General features: G+C 49.1%; 1 protein-coding gene across 2 annotated transcripts in view; it reads right to left on the bottom strand.

Moving 5' to 3' along the window:
- The window catches only part of KSR2 (kinase suppressor of ras 2), a 265,078-nt gene that overhangs the window by 183,220 nt on the left and 55,473 nt on the right, over positions 1-26,385 (bottom strand). For both annotated transcript variants that reach the window (XM_039505836.1, XM_039505837.1), the window contains exon 4: positions 13,693-14,197. In XM_039505836.1, the coding sequence (XP_039361770.1) occupies positions 13,693-14,197 (505 nt within the window). The remainder of the gene's footprint in view (positions 1-13,692; positions 14,198-26,385) is intronic.

Below are 26,385 nucleotides of genomic sequence, written 5' to 3'. Positions count from 1 at the left end.
CCACAATGATCAGTCAATCCAGGGCTTGCGTGACAATAACACGGAACCCTTCAGCCAATACAACATGATTTAGCTACTGAAATATCACAGTGAGACCTTCAGAATGAAAATGTTTAGGTCTTGGATCCAATCTGCTCAGTCTTGGGATAGCAGCCAGGATACTAACAGTTGAAAACAGCATAGTTATAAATGTGCATGCTCCAGGAGTGTGCAGTCACATGGGGATGTTGGGAAAAGACAATAGAGAAGATGGATGTGGACTTTATAGCCAGTTCTGATGTACGTACTAAATGGTGACTCCCTGAAGAACATCATGGAAAGCTACGTTGGTGAAGACTGGGTTAATGGTGGTGAAGACATGTTTTAAGGCACCGGATAAGCAGTCCACCCCCAGTAGAGGGAGGATGGATAGCTTTATCTGAGTGCATCTCTTGAAAGCAATCTGTCAAGATACAGGACAGGGAGATTTAGGTGAAAACATATAGAAATATGGAAATTACGCTGATATCTTTGGGATCAGCACATGAGAATATGGAAAGCTAAGGTAATATGCCAGGAGAATTGCTAGGTAACAAAGGTGTGGGATCCAGCACCCATTTCATTTACACTGGTGACAATCAGGAGCTACTCTGCTGAAGTCAGTGAATCCAAATCAGTTCAGGGAGAGGAAAATCAGGTTCTGTCTCTAAGGATGAGATTTTCAAAGCTGCCTAGGAGATTTCAGATCCTTGGGTATCCAAATCCCTGCAGTAGCTTTGGAGCATCCCCCTATTTTAACATACACCATCTTCCAGCTCCTCGGAGCACTCTGCCCACAGGTTTTGCACCAGAATACTAGGTGACTTTGTATCAAAATAGCGGTATCTGAACAATCCCTGGTGTGGACACAGTTATTCTGGTACAAGGGTGCCTAATCCTGGAATAACTTGTTCCCCTTCTTGTTAGCCATACCAGTGTAACCCCAAGTATTCCGTTATAAATGGATCCACTAGGGTGATTTTACTGCTTTAACTATACCAGCACAGCTTACCACGCCTGACCGATGCTCACACACACTCGGTCATACCACTTTAATTTACACTTAGGGTATGTCTACACTTGAGCTGGAGGTGTCAATTCCAGCTTGAAGTGTAGACACATCTTCATGCCTCTGATAGTGCTAAAAACAAAGGTGTAGCTGCAGTGGCACCAGCAGCCGGAGGGCCTCGCTGCCCCAGTACAACCTAGCATTTTGGGCAGGATCGTATCCAGGGCAGCTGGCCTGTCCCACCGCTCGCGCCACCATGGTTATTTTTAGTAAACTAGCATGGGTATGTCTACACTTCAAGCTGGAATTTACCCCTCCAGCTCCAGGGGCAGACATACCCTTAGCGTGATACAAGCCCTCCTCTGACACAAGCCGTCACTAGCAAGAAGCCAGTCCCCGCAGACCATGCAGTGCATTAAGCTGGCAGTAGATCAGTAGAGTTGGACAACCTAACCGTCAACAAGGCCTTAGGCTTCCCTATGTGTTGGCAATGGCTACAGGCAGGTTTAAGGGAATCTGACTTGCACAGTGTCTGTTAATCCGGGCTGTACAGTGGACAGCATAGGGCGGTGGTTAAAATGCCTGGATGTTTGGCAGAGATGGCAATTTTAAATGAGCTCTTGTAACTTGTGTTATATGGTGCCTGGAGTTTACTTTTAACTGACCCAACTTTTGTTCTCCCGAGGACCGTGCATTTAAGACCTTCCATTCAGTTTGTTTTTTGGCTTCTTGCTGATGAATAATCACTAATTACCCATGAAGAATTTAAATGGCCCAAGGAACTCATGAGGTACCGAACAGGCATTATATTACAAACCATTCTAATCATTTCATTTCAATTTCCAGACCATTCCTGAGATCTTCATGGATTGTGGATTTCTGGAAGCCAGGGGGACCTTTTTAGGAGTAATGTTCCATACCTCAGCATTATGGACAACAGCTGGACGCTCTGCCAAGGCAATCTGCTGCTATAGGCTCCAGAAATTTAGCCACCACTCAGGAACCGTTAGCGTTGCTTAACCTTAACAGATGCAGGCATATGGAAGTGATAAATTGTTACCATGTAGAAACAATCTACCAAACGTACAATGCAAACTAATGCAGTAGCCATCATCAAGAATAAAGTGGTACATGGTAGCTGTCTAGAGGGGGCAAGAAGGGGCAGGGGGCGGGGAGGGGAAAAAAAAAAGAAAAAAACCCCCTCACAAAAAAATCCCCCACACCCTCCTCCCTCCTCCGAGCGCTGGAGGGAGCTGGAGGGCAGGAGTGGGGGCCGGGAGTCTGGCGGAGCCTGGGCCCTGGCAGGCAGCAGGTGGGCGCTGGCGCGGCAGGGGGGGGGAGAGTGCGGGGCCTGGGCGGGGGGCCAGGCAGGGCCCCACCTGGGGGCGGCAGCAGGGCTGCGGCTGCACTGCAGCGCCCCCGGCCCGCAGGCGGGCGGGCCGCTGGCGCAGCCCGGCAGCGCAGCTGCGCGCCTGCGGCCCCCCGAGCCCAGCTGCCTGGGGCGCCCAGCGCCAGCCCCTGGCCACTGCCGCCCTGGCCGCAGCCCCTGGGCTGGGGCCCAGCTGGCTGCATGCGCGGGCGGGCGGCGGTGGGCCCCAGCCTCCAGCCCGGCCAGCCCCGCAGGGGTCCTGCACCTCCCGCGGGGGGCTGCCGGGGCTGGAGCCACCCCGCCAGCCGCCCGGCCAGCAGGCAGGCCAGACCAGGCGCACCAGGGGGCTGCGCGCAGCTGCGGCTGCGGCCCAGCCCTCCGGGGGGGGGCGGGGGCCCGGGCCGCGCGCGCGCGCCGCCGCCGCCGTTGCGTGCTTGGCCGCGCAGCTCCCGCAGCGCAGTGGGCGGCAGCGCCTGCCCAGTCCCGAGCCCCCTGCCCAGGTGGGAGAACAGCACCCCACCCCTCCTCGCCTACTCTCCCCAGTCCTGCCTGCTCAGGCCGCCTGGCCGCCTGCTCTCACCCCACCCGCACTCACCCGCACTCCCTGGCATGGCATGCTTGGAAAGAGGTGGGGATTGGGGGGAGGAGAGGGGGGGGCAGTGAGGGGGCGGGGGGGGGGGAGGGGATTTGGGGGGGAAGGATGGGGGGGAGGGGGGGGAGGGGGGGGGAGGGGGGCGCGAGGCCCTTGGGCTCGGAGCTTCGCTTGTTTGTTGTTTGTCCAGACCTAACAACTAACATCAGACAGGACGACAACACAAAGCAATCGGGGACAGTCCGATAAAAAATCGGACGTCTGGTCACCCTATAGCTGTCCCAGACAGGGCCTGGTCACTGCTACTGCTCTCCTAAAAGGAGAACCTGCTCTTGCAAGCCCATAAAATCCCAAATCCTCTCCTAACATCAGGAACCATCCACATGATTACATCATTAGGTGGGATCCTAGCCTGTTCTTTTCAGCTGAACTCTACCTATACCAACCTCCATCCCAGAAGCACAACCAATTCTGTTTCAACAGGCCTTCACAAATCGGGTATTAACTGCCAGTGGTTATCTGCCAGCTGAGCTGAAGACAGCTACCTCGCTACGGAGAAAGAATCAGGGGTGAGAAGGCACTGGACTGAGACTCACGAGATCAAACCCCAACTCCCAGCACTGCCACGGACTCCCGGTGTGACCTCAGAGAAGTCACTAAGACTTAGCGCTTGTCTACATGAGGAAAGTGACTCGCAGAACTACAGCGATGCAATTATACCACTATAGCTGTGCTGTGTGGACACTGTTCTGGAAAAAAAAAGTGACTGGCGTAAAAGTGACATAGATTAAACTGGAAAAGGCCACTCTTATTCTGGAATAAGGCTGTCTACATTGGGAGTTATGTCAGTATAACTCTAGCCGTTTAAATTCACACCACATCTTACACCGGTATAACCTTCCCATTTAGACAAGCCCTGATACTCCCTTTCTCCCACCCGCTGTCTTGTCTACTTAGAACGTAAGCTCTTCAGGGCAGGAATTGCCTCTTACTGTCTGTATATACAGCACCGACCACAATGGGGCCTCGTTCTTTGCTGGGGCCTCTGGATGCTCTCACAATGCCAATAATAAACATGAATGAGTGGAAGGAAGACAAGAGTACACCTGGGAAGGGAGGAGCCACAAGAGAAGTTGGGCTGCAGGAACTCTGAAGGCATTTTTGGAGACGTCTCACATTTTGGTGGATCTAGATCTAGTTTAGTTCTAGTCCACTGTGCCTCACATGGCTAACTTTCTCGTAAAGGATAGAGGGACAACACACACACACGATGAGGGCTGAATCTATTACAAAAATGCTAGGCAAAGATTAACTACAGTAAACTTTCTGATTGCAGTATATATTTTATTGAAAGACACCGTTTTGCTGCAAAAGAAGTGGAATTAGTTTATAGCAGGCCAGATTCTTCTACCCCTACTCACACTGAGCAATACCTTACTCTACAAGTAATCCTTTTGATTTCAGTAAGGCTACTCTTGAGAAGTATCTTACTCTATCAGAAGCCCTAGAGAAATCAGCCAGACCACTCCCAGAGTAAGGCATTATTCAGTGTCAGTAAGCACTGACGAATCTGGCCCATAATAAATGGAAACGCCACCTTTCTTCTCTAACCAACCTGAGGACTTAGCAGCTGAACACAGACTAGATAACGGCTTAAACCTTTGTATGCCTCTATCTGAGAATATAAAAAAGAGCTGCCTCTCTAATGTACTAATTACAATCCTGAAACACTAATGGGATTAGAAGGCAAGATTCAGTGGTTGCCTCCTAAAAATCATTAAGCGCTATTAGAGTAAATTAACCTCCACTGTTTTCTGAGCAGCTTTTGGGAGCCCATCCCCATCTCTCTGCATCAGAGTGATGAGCCCCCAGTAGGATGCTGGAGAGATGGAGTGCTGTTAATATTGGTGCTTTCTTTCCTCTATTAATTTAGCTTAATAAACTCCTTGGCCTGCAGGGATTTGCCTCTTGCTAGTCACTGCCGTGGAGGGCTCGTGTCACACTAATTGTAAATTAAAGTAGCATGACCTAATGTCTCTGAGCACCAATAGGAAGTGGGAAAGCAGAGAGGTTAAGCAAACTGGAAACAGCATGCCAGGGGCTGAGGCCCCTTCTTCAATTAGCAGCGGGGAATGGATGGTTACATTTCACACTTCTCTCCCCCACGTGGGTGCCATCAATCCCTCACGAGAAGGCACCGAGCTCACCTGGAATGTTTAATTACAAAAAGGAAAGATTTACGAAGAAGGAAGCAGCAATGCTGCTTATCCACAGCTGGCCTCCTAGCAGGTCTATGAGGCCGAGTTAATGCATTAGTCACTGGGGTGCCATTTACAATTACAGGGATAATCCACAAGGTGCAAGAACAGCAACCAAAGGGTTTCAAAGTTTTCCTTTTCTGCAGGGTAGAATAGGAAGCTTGTGAACAAAAGGACAGAGCTTCACTAGCTAGTTCCCAGGGAATGGGCCATCTGGGCCACAGTACAGTGCAGACCTGCAGTCCGGCCACCCCGGAGTGTACAGGGGCTGGGATATGCTGTAGGGCTCCCTCTTACTTTCAAGATGTGACACAGTTTCCACACTTGAAATGGCATTTCGGCTTCTTCAAACTCCCTGCTTGCACTAGGCATGACGGTGGCTATTCGGCTGCTCACATTTGCGGGTTTGGTTGTTGGGTGGGGTTGCCAGAGGAGCTAATGTGGTTGGAAGCTCTTAAAAAAGGCGTGTGCGGACACCAGCCAGGGTTTAGTGCCAGGCCAGTAACGGGTTACAAACCTGCTTCAAAGATGTAACGGCTGCTTGGGAGAGCTGCAGGTCAGTGTCCATCTCCAGCTGCGCTGTCCCATTTCAGGATCTCTACAGATTATTAATGTCATCCGGGGGCAAAAGACGGGGTAAGTTAGGGCCTGGTATTGCTAGTGTAAAAAATCCCAAGCAAAACAAGCTTTGCTGCTATCTAGACAGCACATACTTTTCTTCTTTAGCTTTGCAGCTCACCTGTAAGGAAACACCCCTCTGCAAAACAGCCTCAAACACAGCGCTGAAACCTCTGCACCTTTGGCCATGGAGTTTTTATCACCGGTAGAACAAATACTGCTCTCCAGCCTGGGAGAGCAGTGGACTCTCCACACCCAGAGGCTGCTTAGCTTATTCCACTGACAAAGCTACCCATGTGCAGAGTAGAAGTGCAACACGGAGTCCTGCGTCTGAGAATGGATATTACAAATGAACCAGGGGAGAAACAATAGTGACATTAAACACATGGTGCTGAGTCTGCAGAGAACCATCCCTATAGCTATGTACATACGTGGAGGGGGATGTGTCTGTACGTACCGGACATAAGGCAGAGAGAAGTCGTTTGCGAGTGATACTAACAAACAGAGACTGGACATTGCAGACCAGTAACCAGTCAGTTCTTAAAATAGCATCTAAATCACTTTGTCCCCATGCCGGAAGGAGAGAGCATGAGGTCATTATCCATGCCCTGCCTCCCCACCCCTCGCTCATTGTATTTCACATCCACTCCGCCACCGAGGATGCTGACACTTAAGAAGAATGCCCGGTCCCTGACTTGGCATGGTCCTGAGTGCCAGCTGAATGGACCTGGGCCTGTTCTGGGCATGAAGAACGAACAAGAATCAGCGTGTGTGGATCTACCAATCCAGCATCATGCCCAAGCGCTAATCCCATTCAAAACGGCTCCTTCCCTTCTAAGTGAATAAAACTGCCATTAGGCACGGACTCACTGGAGACTGAGCACGGCTGGGTTCCCACTACAGGAGAAAAGGTTTCGCTCCCTAGACTCAGCAGTTCCAAGAAACATTCAATTCCTCTCCCCTTTCCATATTAATGAGCATTATAATGATGCAGAAGATGCCGCAACACTTTCATGCCACTTGGGGTACAGACAGCAGAGGAAGCCACGGGTAGGAGTTGCAGCTAATGGTGGGTTTGGGGAGTGGCTAACAGAGGAGCAGGGCAACCACAGCCACATCTCATTGGGATAGGTGAGATGCATCTGCTTTAAGTGCCTACAGCTCATTTGCTAAAGGCTGGGGCTGCGTTTTGGGGTCTCTGTTTCCCGCAGTCAGACTCACTTCAGCTGGAGTGTGTCCTGGGTAACCCCCGCCAGCCTGCCCCTTTTATACAATGCCCCCACCCCCTCAGACAGCCCCTATCGCTGGTGTCTCCTTGTGCTGAGAGAGAGGGAATGGGCCCCCATTGAGACCAGTGCCAATAGCATGCTCCAGGGTGCACTGGCAGGAGATAGTCAGAGGAGGCAGCTCTGCCCCACGGGCTGACACACCACCCCGAGTTTCAGTGAGCCCTCCAGTCAGAGTGCAAGGACTTTGATTCTGACTAGATGATACGGGATAGGAATATAACTTCCCAGCACAACAGCTCCCTCCCCTGGCAAACGATACCCAGCCTGCGGGGCAAAGGAAAAGACATCAAAATGCCTTAGCCCACCATGGATGATTCGCCATGACCCCAGGGCATTTCTTGCTGTGTGGCCTTTGCCAAATTCCTCTCCTACCCACAAGCTGCAAGTACCGTTAATTGCTCCGAGCGACCATTGCAGACCACGCACTAGTGCATTGCACACGTTGGCTCTGCTGCATTAGCGGCGTAAGGAGTCAAAGGTCCCCGAGCTCTGGATTTTCCTGGAGGAACGTCTCTTTAATGGGAAAAATCCTAATATGAAATGTGATTAGATTGGGCGGAGGGGCAGGTAGCAAAGATTCTTTCCTTTCCTGAACGCTCCTGTGGTGGAACTGCAGACAGGGAAGACAAATAAAAACTCAGAAAAAGTCACGAAAGCTAAAGAAGAGACTCAACAGCTACTAATGCACAAAGAAAATCATTATCCCAATAACTCAAGTTAATACAGAAAAATACGCAACAAAAGCCACAGAGAAAGGAGAATAGTAAAAGATTCAAAGCCAATGCTTTAGAAAAGGCTGGAGAGAAGCAGAAAGAGCAGGTTTCTTAGTACAGAGAAAACAAAGAGCAATTATAGTTCTAATATAATTGTAAGAGTGGTTTTACTTACAATAGTTCTTTGATTGGAAGCTTATCTTTGGAGAGGGGTCACCTTTTAGTCATGTATTTGTACAGCACCTAGCACAGTGGGGCCCTGATCCATAACTGGAGTCCTAAGGTGCTACCATAATACAAATTAATAATAATACAACCACCCCAAAGGGGGATGTTTTCACGGTGTAAATGTCAGGCACGGTAACCTAGACCATCTGTAACAACAGGCTCAAATCTCCACGGGGCCAGCAGACTCAGCCCTTCCTCTGAGGTAGGCAAGTCCCACGCTCTGGAATTCACTGTGGAAGCCTTTGGAATGAGACATGAAAAATGCAAGACCTGTCTGAACGACATGGACCTTAAAGATACCACCTGGCAGTTAGAAGAAAGAAGAACAGGAGAACTTGTGGCACCTTAGAGACTAACAAATTTATTTCAGCATGAGCTTTCGTGAGCTACAGCTCACTTCTTCGGATGCACAGAATGGAACACCCAGACAGGAGATATTTATACAGACAGAGAACATGAAAAGGTGGAAGTATGCATACCAACCTGGTAGTTGTCATTGGAGCAGACCTGAAGGCAAAATTTCACACTCCCTTTTCCATTTTTTAGGCTGCTGTATCCCACAAGCCAGTGGTGGCTGGTATTCCAATGGTGCTTCATGCACATAGGGCCCAGATCCTGCGTGGGCAGACCCCTGAGCCCCACTGATTTCCAAACGACTCGCTATGGGTATGAGGGTGAACCTACTGCAGGATCAGGGCCTCGGTGTCTAAAGGGCTTTGGAAGCCGTCCGGGTAAACGATGTCTCTGACTGTAAATGAACATCACTATAATCAGATGGGTACTGCTTCCAGGGATGCTGTTAGCTTCGAAATCACGGCTGAGATTTTCAAAGCTCCCCACAGGATCTGGACACCCTTTGAAAATCTCAGCCCATATTTTACAAGGCAAAGCTCCTGATCCATGATACTGGCACACGAGCTTATTTGTAAAACCTAATTTCCTTTCCCCTTTTTACGGATGTTGTTTACGCTTTGCTCTCTGCTCAGACTGGGCAGCTAATGCACAGTAGCCAGTTTCAATTTGTGTCTCTCTCACACTGGTCTGAGGCTGTAATGTTTGGACTGAAAATATTGCAGGAGGAGGATGAAATCAAAACACCCCTTACCTCCCAATTCTCTAGACTTTATCTTCTGAAAATCTTCTTATTAATATTGGGGATAATTAAAAATAAGTGGGGGTGCAGGTTAGGTGCTTAAATGGGAGCTGAGTTCTTTGAAAAATCTGGCCCCAATGATGAGTGCTGAGCACTTCAAAATCTGGCTTGAGGAAGGATTAATTTAAAAAGGCACACAGCCAAGTTGAAATCAAGTCATCGGCAATAAAAAGTGTTAAAAAGTAGTTTCAGGGACACAAGTCTGCCCAAGAGACCCCTGCCAATTTTTGTGGTTTTCCTATTTAAAAAAAAAAATTCTCTCCTCTACGGTCGTGTGTAAAACCCATGCAAAGCAGAGAAAAGTGACAGACTGCAGAGGGGAAACAAGCGACAGACTCCAGACTTGCCACTGCTGCAAACTGCACAAAGTAAACAAACTAAAGAGAGGGGGGGAAATTCCCTCTAATCTTTGAGCTCCAGTGATCTTAGGTACTGGCAGAGTAAACAGGAAATTTTCAGAGAGCAGTGTGAGTTTTGACTGAAGAAAAGAGGAACAGAGCAGAAGATCAAACAACAGCAAAGTGACATCCAAGAAGAAAAGGAAAGGAACGGAGCACCAGGAAAAGAGCACAATCTCCGTGTATGCCTTGGCATGCATACTGTACTGCAACATTTCATTAGAGAGATGCTCGCTCTACACTGCACATGCAGGGCATGAAACACTTCTCTTTGGCACTGACTGATGAGCGACGGTGCCACTTTTGGACTTAACGAGCTGTCGATCCTATTACTGTATCTGAGTATGTGTGCCCGACTTCGGTATCTACAAAGAACTATCAGATGTGGGTAGTGCACTCTGCTTCCATTCATTAGGGATACGCAAGCTCTAATTCGGGGAAAGAAAGAACACTGCTTTGCCTTGAATTATATATTTATGCCATACCACACAAGCGCCTGCACAGCCATTACAGGTGGAAAGCAGAGGCAGGATGAGACCGACACATTTTGGAACCAGATCCAAAGAGCACCCAAGTTTGGGGGTGTCCAGTCCTGGAGCCCTGGTACTGGAGTGTATGCACACTGGACATGGGCCACACACGTGATGGCCCCTTCCTGGGATTTACCTTTATTGTTAACAAATCACAAGCCCAGCCAAAGCCTTCTCCTGAGCTTGGCTCCTCCTGGGTTTTCACACCGTCCTCCCCTCCCTGTCCATAGTTCCTTCTTCGTCAGAGAGGCTTTAACCCCTCATTCTCCTCAACCGGAGCTAACAGGACTCACCTGACCTGAGATCAGAGCGAGTCAGGGTAAAAGAAAGCTATCCCCATGGAGAGTGGTAGAAACTTCCCGCCCTTTCAAGACCCATGCCTGGGCTAAGAACATTGTAGGATTTAATTACAAACTCTCAGACTGGGCTAACAAGTGTATTTCCCACTCCTATGAGATCAGGATGCAGTACACACAGGGAGCCAGACTCCATGGCAGGCTTATTTACTGCCACGCATCACCATGGCATCCAAGCGCCTTCCACATAAAATCACTGGCACTAGTGCAGTCCCTGGCAGATTTGGGGTCTCTGGCTCTTCCCCGTTCACTCTCAGGCTGCAGGTTTCTATCACAAGGATCCTGCACTGGCAAAAGAAGGAATGATCCATTTCAAACAAAATCCAGGACACAGACCCGCAGGAAGCCGGACATTGTAACAAAGGTCACGCCAGCAACTCAACAGCAGAGCAGGGCAGAGCTAGGCTGGGGGACTGAAATCCTTCCTGATTCTAAACAGACTTTGAATCCGGTTCCAGCAGCCAGGGGGGTGAGCGGAATCCAGCACAGGGATTCTTCGGCAAGAGAGCACCCCCTGCTGGCTGCCGATCCACAGAGCTAAGGAGGTCGGAAAATTAAACAAAACTGAGCTTTTGAACGACGAGAAGTCCTTGTGGCACCTTAGAGAGATTAACACATTTGTTTGGGCGTAAGCTTTCGTGGGCTACAGCCCACTTCATCCGATTCATGGAGTGAAAAATACAGTAAGCAGTATATATACACAGCACGTGAAAAGATGGGAGTTGCCTTACCAAGTGGCAATTCTTCAACAAAAAAACTTCAAAAACAGACTCCAATGAGAAACTGCAGAACTGGAATTAATTTGCAAACTGGACACCATCAAATTAGACCTGAATAAAGACTGGGAGTGGCTGGGTCACTACAAAAAGTAATTTTCCCTCTGCTGATACTCAGACCTTCTTGTGAACTGTTGGGAATGGCCGACATCCACCTTGATTGCATTGGCCTCGTTAGCACTACAAAAGTAATTTTCCCTCTCTTGATATTCACCCCTTCTTGTCAACTGTTGAGAATAGGCCACTTCCACCTTAACTGAATTGGCCTCGTTAGCACTGACCCCCCCTCCCCCTCTTGGTAAGGCAACTCCCATCTTTTTATGTGCTGTATATATATTCTGCTTACTGTATTTTTCACTCCATGCATCTGATGAAGTGGGTTTTAGCCCACAAAAGCTTACGCCCAAATAAATGTGTTAGTCTCTAAGGTGCCACAAGGACTCTTCGTTGTTTTTGCTGATGCAGACTAACAGGGCTACCACTGAAACCTGAGCTCTTGAAGGAAGAACAACTGGAAGGCTATAAATAATCCCAAGTGCAGACGCACGAATAGCTAGGGGGGGTTACAATGGGGAACAACAGAGTTTCCTCAGAAGTAAACAACAGCAACTCTCTCAGCAAAGGGAGCTACACCGCAGCGAAGGCATTGTGCTGCCTGTTTCCAAAGAGCCAGCAACCGCCAATGGCCAAGGAATGAGAGCAGCGAGTCACTCTGGTGAACTCTGTTGCTAGCTGAAGAATAATGAGCATGAAATGCCCCTCGCTAGAGCAAAGCCCAATTCTTCCCACATTCCTGCCTGGGTTTCATCTTAAAACTCTCAGCCAGCGAACGCCTTGAAAGATTCTTTGGCTGCTCAGAGGAACGAGCCACCTGTGAATGCCTGTGTTCCTCTCAGTAACCAAGAATGCCACAGGTATTCACTAGCTATGCTTGCAGACTGTCCATTGAAAGCTGCCAGGAGGATGTCACGGCAACGCGCTCCTGGTCTAACACTGCTTTTAATTATCAGATGAAGAGGAACCAGGAAACTGGTGTCTGCAAGAAGCCACTTTTCAGCATCTCTCGCCTATTGTCGTTTTCACTTAATTGTTTCCTGCCTCTGAAATCTTTCCAGCATCAGAGATTATCAGGCTGAAGAGGGCTCTGCAAACAACATCACAGAGGGAAGAGAAGTTTGGAAGGTTCTTTGCAGAAGTTTTTTTTAAAAAAAACACAAATAAATCCAAGTTTTAAACTGGTCCTGGAATAACGTTATTTCTCTCTCACACACACATTAATATCTAGCACTTGAAATAGGGCAAGTTCCAGGAACCCCATTTTACAGATGGAAAAATGGAGTCATGGGGATGTTAAGGGACTTGCCCGAAGTCACAGAAATGCACCCGCAGGGATGCACCGAGCTTTACAGACATCAAAGACACCAGACCTAGCTCAGAAGGGGACGGACAGAGGTCAGGTGATTTTCTGCCACCTGACATCAAAGACACCAGACCTAGCTCAGAAGGGGAGGGACACAGGTCAGGTGATTTACTGCCACCTTTGCAGCCCTCCCAGCTCCTGGAACTGACCGGGGATTGATCCAGTGCCAAGCATAAGCTAAAGAAGATAACAGTCCCTCTAACCCATGCTCAGCTCCCCCTTCCCCCAGAGCTGTGACCAAATACCATAAGAAAGAAAGCCCATACATGTCAGTCCTTGCATTGGCCTGAAAGACCATTAGGTCTGGCGGGTCTCTCCCCGCCATGCCCCCAGAGACTAGGCACACTGCCTCAGCAGTGACCTTTTCCAGCTTGGAAAGAACCCAAACCTGCCCCTCTAATAGCATTTCCACTGGTCAGAATTCAGCATCCCAACTAACTCATCACCACTCCAGCTGCGACACACAGCCCAGGCCAACATTGCCTTTGTGCCTAAGGACCAGGTCAGGTTTAGCAGGCTGGGGCTTGGGATATCTGTAGCAAGGGAGGTCTTTGATTCAGTGCCAGACAGGTGGGCTGGGCTGGGCGCTGGATGGAGTGTTCACGGCTACCACCAACGGCTCCGACAGAGAGCAATAGCAAGCACACCTTCAGCTTCCTTCACACCTTCCATCCACGGATCTCAAACATTCAGTTCCTCAACACTTCTGGGGGGTAGGCCTCTCCGCCATTTTACAGAGGGGGAAACTGAGGCACGGGGAGGTGGACTGACCCACCCAGGGCTACTCAGTGCCCGAACCAGGATCAGAACCCAGAATCCTGAGATACCAGCATTCTAGCTATTAAACCGCACTCACTCCGAACCACTCCCCAGGGGTGTACACTACTCAGCCCCATCACAGGGCTCCCACCCCCAGCTCCCCACTCTGCTTAGCTTGGCCAGGCACCGCCCCCAAGCTCACTTACTTGGGCGTGTGCGCCTCGTCCACTCGATGGCCCAGCTGGAACTCGTGTGACTTGCTCCGGTGCAAGGCGGTGAAGCCGGGGATGAGGTGAATCAGTTTCCGGGACGACGGGGGCGGCGTCCCCGGAGGTTTCAGCTTGTTCCTCCGCCTCACTGGCGGCGTGCCGGGAGGAGTCATGGTGGTGACTATGTTAGGCGTCCGTGGGGGGGTGTGAACAGGGTGCCGTTGCCGGGGGGACGGCGGCAAGGAGCGGTGGCCGGCTTCCAGCGGGGGACATAGCCCGGGATAGCTCTCCACAGTCAGTCTCTCCACGTGGGCGTACGTGGGTCCGTGGGCCGAAGCCGGGTGGCAGTAGTGCTGCATGCACTTGGACTGCACTTTGGGGCTCTGGGACAGGTGGGTTCTGATCCACTGCATGGATTCGGCCTGGCACACAGGGGTGTTCTCCTTCCCTGTTTCTGGCGTCGGCCACTGGATGGTCCAGTCTTGCTTGGAAAGGCTGCCTCCTGAGGGAACAAACAAACAGCACCACGCAATTAGACACAGCTGGCGTTAAACACACGCTCCCAATCGCAGGCCTGATTTGCAGGGGTGCTGACCAGCCCCCACCCCAGCTGAGGTCAGCAAGAGCTGCCAGGGCTCTGAACCTCTGAAAATCAGGCCTCCTCAGGTAGGATCTTGGTCCTTATTTACAACAGCTGAACTGAGCCAGATGCATCACCTGCCTCTCACCCTGTGCCCCAGCTGCTTTCTACCAGGACATCATGACTGATAACCCCAGAGGTCAGGGAACAAGCTTCTGCCAGAGAACTGACTGGGCCCCACATCTTAACACCTTCAGAGTGGGGTGCAAAGACCTCTTCAGTCGGAAGAGAGGCAGGTTCCCTCTTAACCCCTCAGCCCTTTTGGGAAGGAGGCCGTGCATGAGATACTGGAGAGCCAACCTCCCAGGATATAGCTTCCTACCTACAGCCTGCCCAGGCAGTGCTGTCATGAGCCTTAGGTTAGCCTCCTGCTACTCTGCCTTTAAAGGGCACATTCCATCCCAAAGGACCCCAGGGGAAACACTAAAATGCAGCTGTCTCTGGGGTGGAAAACGAAGGGCAACTAGCACAGAACAGATTTTTTGGCAGGAGGCTGGCGGAGGGGTCCAACTTTGGCCAGAATCCTAGGAGAATGGGCCCTAGAAAATGAATTGCCGTGGCTCTCTCCTGCCCATCCCGCTCCCAGCCGTCAGTCCCTCTAAGTCAGGGCGCTTCAGTGAAGGCAGCCTGGGAAAAGCTTATCCAGCTGCTCTCTGGGCCCTAACACTGTGTCTCCGTCTCCAGGGCTAACAATCCGGCACCTTTCGGCAGTGCTAAATGCACACGAAAACATGTCCAATTGGTTCCCGAGGCAGCTTTGGGCCTGCACCCCGCTTCCGCGCAGAACAAGGGCCCGGAGTGCAGCCTTTGGGACACTCTGACAAGTTCAGCACTGAAGCTGAAAAGGCTCCGTGAGTCACCCACGTGCACAGCGGGGGCTGTTTTCACTTTAAGCCCTGGAGAGCCTGGTGCGACGCATGCACTTAATGACCAAAGCGCTGAACGACGATGACGGGATCACATCCTCCTCCCGAGTCCCGCCAGAGGATCCAACGCGGGCCTCTCTGGCAGGAATTCTGCTGCCTCAGCTCAGGACACTGGGGAAATGGGCATGGCACGTTCCAGGAGCTGACACCCTCCTGTCTGCACGAGCAGTCCTCAGCCAGAGAGAGAGAACGCTGGGCTACAGAGCAGACACGGGATAAGTGTGTTCTCCTTATGGAAACGTATGGATCACCGGAGCTCTGGAGGCCTCAGCCAAGATCAAGGCCTCTCTGTGCTGGGTGCCGTGAAACCACCGAGATCCCCTGCCTCAAAGTAGGCAGACAAGACAGACAAGGAGAGAGAAGAGGCAGAGAGGGGAAGTGACTTGTCCAGTCCTAGCAGATCAGTGCTATAGCCAGGAACTGACTTCAGGTCACCAACTCCCAGTTCAGAGCCTTCTCACTGTATCCCATAGACCCCCCCTACACACCTCACCACATGCCCCCACACACACTTATTCTGAATAGCTATTCCCATAGACTGACAACAACTTACACAATTTCAGAACCCTACGGCTTTCCTTTCCACAATAGACAGGTTACCGCTCCATACGATTCACATCATGGGAGCACCTGGAAGCCCCAGTCGGGGATCAGAGCCCCATTGTGCTGTGTGCTGTCCACACACAATGAAGAGACAGTCCCTGCCCCAAAGGGCTCCCAGTCTAAGCAGAGAGGACAGACAATGGTTGGGAGAAAGGGAGTATTTTCCCCATGTGTAAGATGCGGATCAGAGGCAGAAAGAGGATAAGTGACTTGACCAAGGTCACACACTGGGCTGTAGCAGAGCTGGGAATTGAATTCCATGACTTGGATATGAGAGAACAGCAGCAGAGAGTCACAGGGAGGGCTGAGGTGATGGCTCGGTGCAAACACACACAAGAGTCATACAGCCTCAAAGGGTTCTCCCAGCTCTCTCGCTTTTAAGCCATGCTTGGCAGCTAAGATTTTTTTCCCCCTCCGTCTTGTCTAGCACCTCCTCCACCACGTCCCCCTCCACCCCGCTCACATGCATCCGGCCTTCCCTTCCCTCTGCTTCTGTGTCCGCTCACGCTCCAAGTGCTGCCCAATGGATTCCACCTTCCTCAAGTGCCACCAGGACTCCAACTGTCTGACAAGCGCCAGCATCTCTTCCTCTCCCACCCAGCCAATTCTCACTTCCACATACACACAGACACACACTGCGCACTTCCAGTTCTGCAGTTTGGAGAGGTGGGGAATAAATAAAAGAAGCCACAAAGTGCCAACTAGCCCAGTGATGGGTCCACGCCCGGCTGCAGTGATGCTTTAGCAGTGTTTAAATGATGAACCAGATTCGAGCGCTCTTGTCCCAGTTCTTTTGATCCTCTCCTCTAATAAAACCTGAATCAAAATGGATTCTTTTCTTTTAAAAAGAGAGATTTTTTTCCTCCCTCCCCCGCTTCCTTTCGTTATTAATTGCCCATCCTTTTCGTGGGAATCATTTTATTTCAAGCGCTTGAGAAGAAAAGGAGGAATGGGCTTTGGAAATGAAAGATGTAGGATTTGATCAAAAAGAGCTTCGGGGGAGGGAGGGTTCTTCTGAATTGTACTGCTAAGGCGGGGGGAGAAGTTCTTATCAAAGGGAGAGACGCGGGGGTCGGGAAAGTCTGTCTTCAGATTAAACTTGAGCAGGTGAGTGGAAGTAAGATTTTGAGAGGCTGGTGTGAACATCAGAGGCGGTTTGTAGTGCTCGAGCGTCCACTTACTATTTTACTATTCCTGGTTCAGAGGAGCTTTCGAAGAGTTCAGTGGCTTCTTTAGAGGAACATGTCTGTTACCACAAAAAAACCCACAGCCCCACACCACATTTTAACTCCAAGCATCTTTCTGCAGCTGTTGCAGAACACAGAGGGGAGTCTTCATTGAGGCTGTTGGGCACAGACAAACCCTGCGGTTCTCTCTGGCTCCCAGGCTGGCTAACAAAGCTAGGGCCACCATGCAGAGTCTGCTGACATACCAGCCCGCACCCAGCAATGGTGAAGGGGCTGCTGCTGCCTTCGTGTTATTAACGAAACCCATGGGATCGAGAACAAAGAGAACTGTTCAAATCTCATTTCCTTTTCACTCTTCACTCTCCCTCTAGCCTGCAGGTGGCTGGAGAAAAAAATCTTCACGCACCCCTATGCACCAGCTCTGCAGCATTGCCATGGCAAACGCTCTGTGGCAGATCCAGCGCTCCCACATCTCTCCTTCCCAGCACGGCCCATCAGCCTGAGCTCTGGGAGCTTGTACGAGAAGAGTTCTGCAGAGCGCAGGGTCCCCATGCACCTCCTCTGCCCTGCACACAGCACATGCTCACCGTGACGCGTTCCTCAGGGGACCTGAAACAGGCTGATCCAAAAGCCCGTTGACATCCATGGGAGTTCTTTCCACTGGCTTCAACAGGCTTTGGATCAGAGCCGGATTCCCAGGGCTATTTCTGAATGAGGAAGGGGTAAAGAGCAGGCAGGACACGGAGAATAGCCAAGACCTGAAGATAGGACACACCAGCTCCAAACAACAATCAGATTCTTCAGGTGACAAATCACTCACTTAGTGCGTTATAACTTGATGGAAAGGAGCCTGTTCAGGCCCAGAAATACATGCCTCAGCAGTGACATTCGCAGCCCTCCTGGGGAGCAGCCCCATGGACATGTTGTGACGAAGTGGGGGGGTTTCTTGGGGTTTTCTGTGTTTTCCAGTGGTTTGCATGCACAGCTGGGCATAGAAATCTTTTAGCACAAAATATATATTTAAGAATAACTGGATTAAAAAGTGTAATTAATTTGCAAAAAGAAGCTCAATCGTTTTATGTTTGTGCCTGGCAGATTACATGCACCCTGCCTCTATTGTAGGTTCCAGCAAGTTCTTTAAAATTAAGCACCATGCCCCTGGGGTGGGCTCTGCTCCTCTCTCTTGTGCTACCAGGCTGAGCACCTTTCATTCTCAAGTCCTGCTTTGCAGGCAGCTGAGGGCTGGGGGGCAGCTGAGAACAGAAGCAGAGAGAGGAAAGTAGAGAGCACAGGGGACATTGCAGAGAGGAGTTGCCCCGTGGCTTAGAGGCAGGAGTTTTTGCAGGTATGTGGATATGAAGCTCTCAGGGTAGCAGCCTGTAGGAGGCACAGGGATCTGAACTGTGCCACTGTGCAGCCATTATGTAAATCCTTGTGCTCCGGCCAGCTAGTAACATCCCTTAGCCCATCAGAGCACATGGATTTGCGTGTTGCAAGGTGACGGAGAAAACCACACAACTTTATGTAACTCAGAACACACCGGCCAATAAGTGTGCAAAGATCTGCATAACTGGCAGGCAGCCATGCAGTTGTGGGTAAGGAATAGTCCATCGGCACACCAGAGCGCTCTCTAGCTAGGACAATTCCTTCCCTAGATAAACAGCAATAATCATTAGACAATTAATGATGACCAACACTTCCTAAACATCAGAGTAGACTGGCCACAGGGAATCTAGCACAGCGAGACCACAACAGGTGTGTCAGCCTAAGACACTGACAAGGAAAGGCTCCAATATTTCATTGCCAAAAGCAGCAGAAAGATGCTGTGCTGCAGCTTGTCCCAAGCATCTCAGCTCTGTCCTCTCCTCTCATTTCCCATCCGCGGTCAGCCACTATTCATTCTGATGGCTGACGATGTCATAACGAGATTGCTGCACTCCAGCGTAAAAATAACTGGGTATTTCAATGGTGGGTGCGTCATGCCTAAAAATAACCCGGTAAAGCTTGGGGAATGTATTTTAAACACACACAACTGCCTGCGTGCATGTACAGGGCACTTCTCTTTGATCAGATTTGGTTAAACGGGGAATGCATTTTAGAGCAGGAAAATACTATTTCCACAAACTATTAAATTCAAGACAATTTTATTCCATCAATCATGCGCTTTCTTGGACGTTATTACTGCTCTAAGGGGAGTGGATCTGGCTGGGAAAAGGGCAGGAGGAAACACAAGATAGGGGAACAGAGACACAATATCAACTCCCAGTCCTGCAACTGGATTGGCATAAGCAGGCCCCGCTCCCACATGGGTTACCAGAACTGGGCCACTGCATTGATCTACTATTCCATATAACACATAGTAGCCACAGATATATTATGGTGATAGCCTTGTAATCAAATGCAGAACCAGTCAATAAGCTCCATTTATTGCCCCTTCACCTGCACTCTGCCCATTAATCTGACACTCCAAAGAGCTGAGTAGCTCCAAATAGCCACCACTTTTCATTTTAAAAGACCTGCCAGAAATATTCCCCACCACCACCACCACAGATGACTCAAGCTTGAGAGCAGACCTAGCTACACATTCAGTCATGCACCACTCCTGGGTTAATGGTTAGAGCCCTGCAAATCCACGGATATCCGCTTTGTATCAATTTTGCAGAGTGCGGAGCGGATGCGGATACAAATTTTGTATCCGCGCAGGGCTCTATTAATGGTCTGATCTTTCCAAACCCATTAGGGTCAAGAGCTTTGGGGGAGATCCACAGCTTCCAATAGGGTGCACAGCATTTGCTTCCAGCCCTGGAAGGTCCTGAGGGAAAAGACCCTAAAATCACAGCAGAAGAGCTAAAGGTTTCTAAAATGTATCGTTTGTTGTTTTCCTCTCTTTCAACATACTGTAAACCAGGACTGATGGTACCTATGGCAACCTGGCTTTTCAGACAGAGGGATAATAAAAAAAAAAATACCAGTAACCTTTTTATTTATAACTACAGAACTAAAAGGAAAAAAGTACTAGCAATACCGTAGCACGTACTATACAAATGCCAGCATATGTTCTGAGCGTGCCACATATTTCACTTCGGCAATACAGGCTAATAAAACCAATAGACCAGTCCATCAGGTATTCACTCATCCTCTCTCCCACTCATCATCATCAATTCTAGTCAAATGCTTCTCCTTCACCCCACCAAGAGGAAGACCAGATACTTGGAAGTGTGCGTGACAGAAGTGGCACTATCTTTTAAGATCTTACTGTATCAAGTTAATGTATCATCGTGGCTCACGGATTGTATGCAATTCCAGAGGGGAGCATGACCACAGCCCTCCAGGAATTAATAATAGTAGGAGACGATTAGGCAAATTCACTCAGGCTGAAACGCCTTCAGAGAGGTACCACCACTTGGTGAGGTTCACAAATACTGGTTCAAAGTGGATCCTTCACAAACGAATAGACAAATGAATAGACAAAGAAGGGACTTTTGGATAAACAGCCTGAGCTTAAACTGACTCAGGGCCTTCGTTCCGATCCAGCAAATGGACAGGACCCTCGGGCCCCCGATCCTCCCTGGGAAGGGTTGCAAGGACTTTGCCCTACTGAGGCCCAATAAGAGTGATGGGTGACTCTGCTAAGCTATAGGAACTTGGATTGTTCTTTAGGTTTTCGTTGTAATGCTTTCACCTTATGTTAGGGCTCGTAACATGGTCTGTTTCATCTAGTGGTTGGAGCCAGGAGAAGAGTCAGAGTCATAGTCACATCTTGGTTGATTATTTAATTAAAATGTTCACGCTAATTAAGGAAGTTCCTAGGAAATCTTTGCTTTCCCACCAATCTACCAACAAGGCTACCCCTTGTTTTTTCTGACCTTATTGAAAAACACATTTCTGTTAGGTTTCATACAATCTTTTTCTCAAAACCCTACGAAAACTACTCTATTGCTTTTAAATACAAAACCTAAATAGTGGTGCTAACCATCTGTGTCCCTTTAAATATACCCAAATATCCCCTGCAGTTAGCCACATCCCCGAAGTGTGTGTGTTATAGTCTCATCTGGATACTTAGGGAGTCAGTCATGTGCATGAAACCGACCCATCTTAATGAAGAGGTATTAGTCATGATGTAAGTGACAAATGGAAGCCATCTATCTCTCCATTCAACTCATCTGGAGAGGGAATGGATTTTGGGGCGGGGAGGGGGGGCAATCTTCGTTATTTCAGAGCTGGTGGATTTGTCTGATAATTGCACTGGTGAGCCAGACTTGATGAATCGCCTGTGCAATTATTGCAGTTGGTTTCCCTTGTTTAGATGCCGAATATTAAGATTGTTTTTAAGAGAGACGATTTCTAGTGTGCGGCAATTTTAGCCGAATTACCCTCCTCCCCCTCCCAGCTAAACAATGAAGGGCGTTAAGTAAGCGCAAACGCCTGTCATGGTGATTTATTGGTGGGGGCACAGAACGAGAGTGGGAAGAAATGAAGCTTTCGCTCCATTAACAAACCCGCAGAGTGACTGGGACAGCAGGGGCCTTTGCCCAACACCGCGAGCGCAAAAAGCCCCTCACAGGAGGAAGGGGCGGGAGAGACTGACTCCTCCAAGTTGGGGCTGACAGGCATCCTCTTGCCTCACACCACAGCTTCAGAGATACCTATCACAAGGAGCGGCCTTTGAGGCCTCATCTGCCAGAGAGCCACTGACACGCGTCTTGAGGAAATGGCTGCGTGGCGACATGGCTGACCTTTTATCCTCGACACAGAGCTTTGAAGCCTTAGATCTCTGCATAAAGAGGATGCAAAATAGATGCTCTCTCTTTCTCATTCGTCATTTATTAAGCAGTGTGGCTTCCCAGAACAACTTGGGTGACAGCTGCCCTGTCTCTGGGCTAAGTTGTCCATCGTTCGCGCACTCGCTCAGATTTAATTAGAGGAGGAGAAGCCCCTTATGAACCATTCCATTAAAAAAAACTAATTAGAGAAACAGACGAGAATTTGCCTGTCCTCAGTGAAGTACCTGCACTTAAAACAAAAAGGCCAGGAGGCAGCAAAGTTCCATAGAAAAGCTCTTTTTCCTTTTTAAACGAAGGGTTTTTGGGGTCTGTCTCTGAGCCAACCCACAGCAATGATGGCAGTGGGGGCTTTGCTATTGACTTCATGGAGTGCAGGATCAGGGCCCATGATAAAAGGATACATAAGGGGATAGGCCAAAATCTAAGCAGAATGTACTGTCATTTCCATGGAAGGGAATCTTCAGCAGGTCATCATCTGCCTGCTAGTCTACTCGCAACTCTACTTGATTCAATCCCACCTCGCTCAAGTTTAGAGAGTCTGTTCAAAGGACCCAGAAGCAGTTTGTGCCGTAAAAGGGCCGACTTTCCTAACTCAGCCTCCAAAACCGTACCTCCAAGCTTTGCCCCTGCACAGCCAGGCATTTCTGCGGGTGCAGACGTGTTCAGACTTCCAACTCCCCAAGGCAGATGTGGAGCACACAGAACTTGTGAGCACAGGCTCAAGGCCTGCCTGAAAACTTGACTCCGTTATCTATATATTTTTAACCTCACCATTTTTTTGTGATCGTTCCAATTTCCTCTTAAGAGGCTTATTTTTTTCTTCTTCTTACTGAGTTTATCCTCTTCCACTGGGTAAATATGGATTTCAGCTAAGGCTTTTTGGCTTAAGATTTGACCTCGGTATCTCTTTGTGGTTCTCCCATCTCTTTTATTCACATCCCATTCCCAGTCCCAATTTTCTTCTCATCACCTCCACTACCTCCAAATGCGCACGTGCGCGCGCACACACACACACACACACACACACACACTTCTTAAAGAGCCAGGACTGACTGACAAATATACGACGACAGATCGTTTTTCCCCTTAGATAATAAGCTCCACTCACAATTCACTAGTCACACACCATTAATTCTGAAATCCACAGCGCCTCTACTGGGATCTCATTTAATATTAAATATTAAATTAATCCTGTTTGAGTCCAAAATCAGTGCTTTATCTGCCACTAAAATATTGCTTCCAAGTCTAAGGGTTCATAGCCATGATGGAGAAGAATCTGTTACACTCACGTTAACCCAATAAGCAGGTTTTTAATAACCTGTGCACACTACATTTCACGTACTAACAAGCTTTAGCTTGTAAGCTATTCAGGGCAGGAACTGCATTCGGAAACTGTTCTTTACAAGCGTGTTGTCAGCATTTAACAACACTGCACCATACAGAGCAGTAGGTCTATGCAGCGAAACCTCCACAGTTAGAAACTTGACCCAGGTCAGAGCCCATGACAACTGCACAGTCAAGTGCCCTGTCCCCAGCCCGGTCCACTAAGACACAACCGCCCTCTGGTTGGCTCCAGGCAAGGTTATCAAATCCGACTCCATGCACTTCTATAGAGCCTCCTATGACCTTTCATGGTGCATAACCTTGATTTGCTGAAACAGGTCCTTGGAGGGTACGAGACCCACTCCATCCCTCCACCCTAATCTAACTCCCTTGGACACTGGGTAGCTGCTGAATATTGAAAATCATTCTTGTAGAGCTTCATTATGCGTTAAGTGTGATACATGCAATAACGAGCTGCTTTCTCTTCCCCCCGCACCATTTCCCCTGGGAAATTAGATGGCTCTAATTAAGGACTCAAATAGAGATGGATGGAAGAGGTTAACTTTGTACCTCATTCCAACTTTATTAATATAAATCTTGGCTTCTAAAGATTGACTCTGCTATTGTACCTGTGACTAAAACACACAATGTTTTAAAGAGGCAGTAACCCATTTATAAATTATATGGTAGGACCTTAAGTACAGCCTTTTTGTTTAAGACTCAAGGCATATGTAAAATATATACCTGAAAATGCACCAGAGGGTATATTTTAATTCATTCCAGTGAGTTCAGGAAATCCAGCATAACACAGACCTGAGGTTTATTTTCACATCTTGTCAAAATATATTTAAAAATATAGAACATGTTTTAACCTAAGAATGAACAAATCGATCTTCTGAATATTTGTCAGTTGGAAAGTAGCAATCAGAAAATACAGTGTCCAAATGACTCTGCTGCGATGGTCAAACATTCTTGACCACTAGATTGGATGGGGCAGTCCTTAGATGCAGTGGAGATGGGCAAAGGGAGTTGTTCTATTAGCCTTCCAAGTCTCCATACGCCATCTGCTTCCTTTCTCCTCTGTCCCCTTTCACCATATTTCACTGCCGGAGACCGTAACACCCATCTACATCACAGGCACAACTTATCAGGGGGCCCAGGTACAGTAGGGTCCCAGTTAGCATTGACACAGCTTTAGCCATGTTCTGTAGCAAGACTAGAGGCTTGGACATGTCCAGGTGTAGCAACCAGGCCCCCTGACTTGATTGCACTTGGAGCGTAGATAGGCCCTACTCTGGCTATCGAAACACACCGATGCCGAGTCGTAGCCCAACAGAGTTCTGTCACGATCCAACCACATCCACGCCAGGGAGCGAAGCCATGTTAGATCTGGGGCCGGGAGAGTTTTACGGAGTCTAAGCATTTGTGAACAGCTCCAGCCATTTGTTCACAAAGCTACTATCAGCTTGGCAGCCTTATGCTCCGGTAATTTTAACTTTAAACAAATATTTTGAAAAGTGAGAGCCTGTGATCTGTACTAGGGACTGAAGAGCCAATCCTTTCCCTCCCCCACTAAAATTAGGCCAGCCCTACTGTGTGTCAATCACGCAGAGGAAGTCTGGTGGCTAAAGCAACTACGTTCGTTTCAATTCCCAGCTCTGCCACAAGGTCCCTGTGAGACTTTGGGCACATCACTTCATCTTCCTATGCCACAGCTCCGCCATCTGTAATGTGGGGATAATACTTCCCTTCCCTCGTTGCGTGTCTGTTTAGACTTGTATGTTGTTCAGAGCAGGGGCAGTCTTGCTTCGTACATGTACAGCACCTAGCACCATGGGGCCCCGTTTCCAGTTAGCTGCTACCATAATACAGCAGACCAGCTGCTACCACAATATAAATAACCACGTATGTTTCCTCATTAGACTCTCTGCTCTATTTTTTCCCCACTTTTACCCACCACCGGATTCTCTTCTGCTCCCCCTAAGGGAGATATAAACACAGGAGCTTTTTCAGTTGGAATCAAACTTTCAGGCCACAAAAGTCTGCATAACTTCAACCCTAGACTGACCAAATCTCATTGCCTCTCCACAGCCCCAGATGTGAATAAACCAAGCTTCAGCCAGGGCAGACAAAGCCTTAGCTCCCCAGGCTTTTTGATTTTGAATATGCAATATCTCTGGCCGCTTTGCTCTGCTCTGCGGACAAGCAGGTGCTCAGCAGCCAGTGGTTTCCAGCACCCTTTCATCAGCAGACAGCAGCCAAAGATGAGGGTGTTTGTTTAGAGTTTCTCAATTCCTACTGTGTGTCCCCCAATGTCTGCTGTCTGCTCTGCTCTCTGGGCTGAGCGAACAGCAGGGAAGGGCAACTCGGATCCAAACACTCCCCCTTCCCCAAACAATGCAGTGACTGAGACCAAACTATTAGAAATGCAAAACTGCACTGGCTGCATGTGCCAATCAAGAGGCATGGGAGCCCCTGAAAAACCCAACGCTGTGGCCTGCAGAATAATATTGCTTTGTACCTGACATCAGTGGAGGGGAAACATTGTCATCCACCAAGGTGGAAAGAAAAAAATAACCACAAAGATTAAAGGATAAAGTCACTTCCCAGCACTCGTAGAGGAACTCTCAGCTGGCAGATACGTCCTCCAGAGCCCAGGACTCTGCTTCTCATATCAAAGTGCAGATTACAAAGGGGAGACCACCACAGAGCTACAGAGTCCCTCGGGCCACAGGACGTCTTACAGGGAAAGTGTTCAAGCTACGCTGTGCTTTGCCTGGCTAGGAGGGATTCTAGGACGAGGAGCTTGCAGTCATGGAGCCTCAGGCTGTGATCTGCTCACATGTCCTACTAAGCCAAGTCCGGTCTGGTCAGTGCTGAGATGGGAGACAGCCCAGGAGCATTCAGAGTACATTGGTTATAGCCCACGAAAGCTTATGCCCAAATAAATGTTAGTCTCTAAGGTGCCAGGAGGACTCCTCAGTGTTATTGGTGATTCAGTAGGTGGCGCTATTCCATCTGAGTCAATACTGGTAGGAGCCCACATTAAAATTAAAAACAACAGAGAGAGGGGAATTATCCAGATCAGTGGTTTTTAAGCTGTGGTCCGTGGACCCCTGGGGGTGCGCAGACTCTCTCTGAGATTTCCAAAGGGGTCCGCACCTCCATTTGAAACTTTTTAGGGGTCCGCAAATGAAAAAAGGTTGAAAACCACAGCTCTAGACTGT

Source organism: Mauremys reevesii, linkage group 18, assembly GCF_016161935.1.
Source record: "Mauremys reevesii isolate NIE-2019 linkage group 18, ASM1616193v1, whole genome shotgun sequence".
Classification (NCBI taxonomy): domain Eukaryota; kingdom Metazoa; phylum Chordata; order Testudines; family Geoemydidae; genus Mauremys; species Mauremys reevesii.
This window is presented reverse-complemented; position numbering and strand designations above follow the sequence as displayed.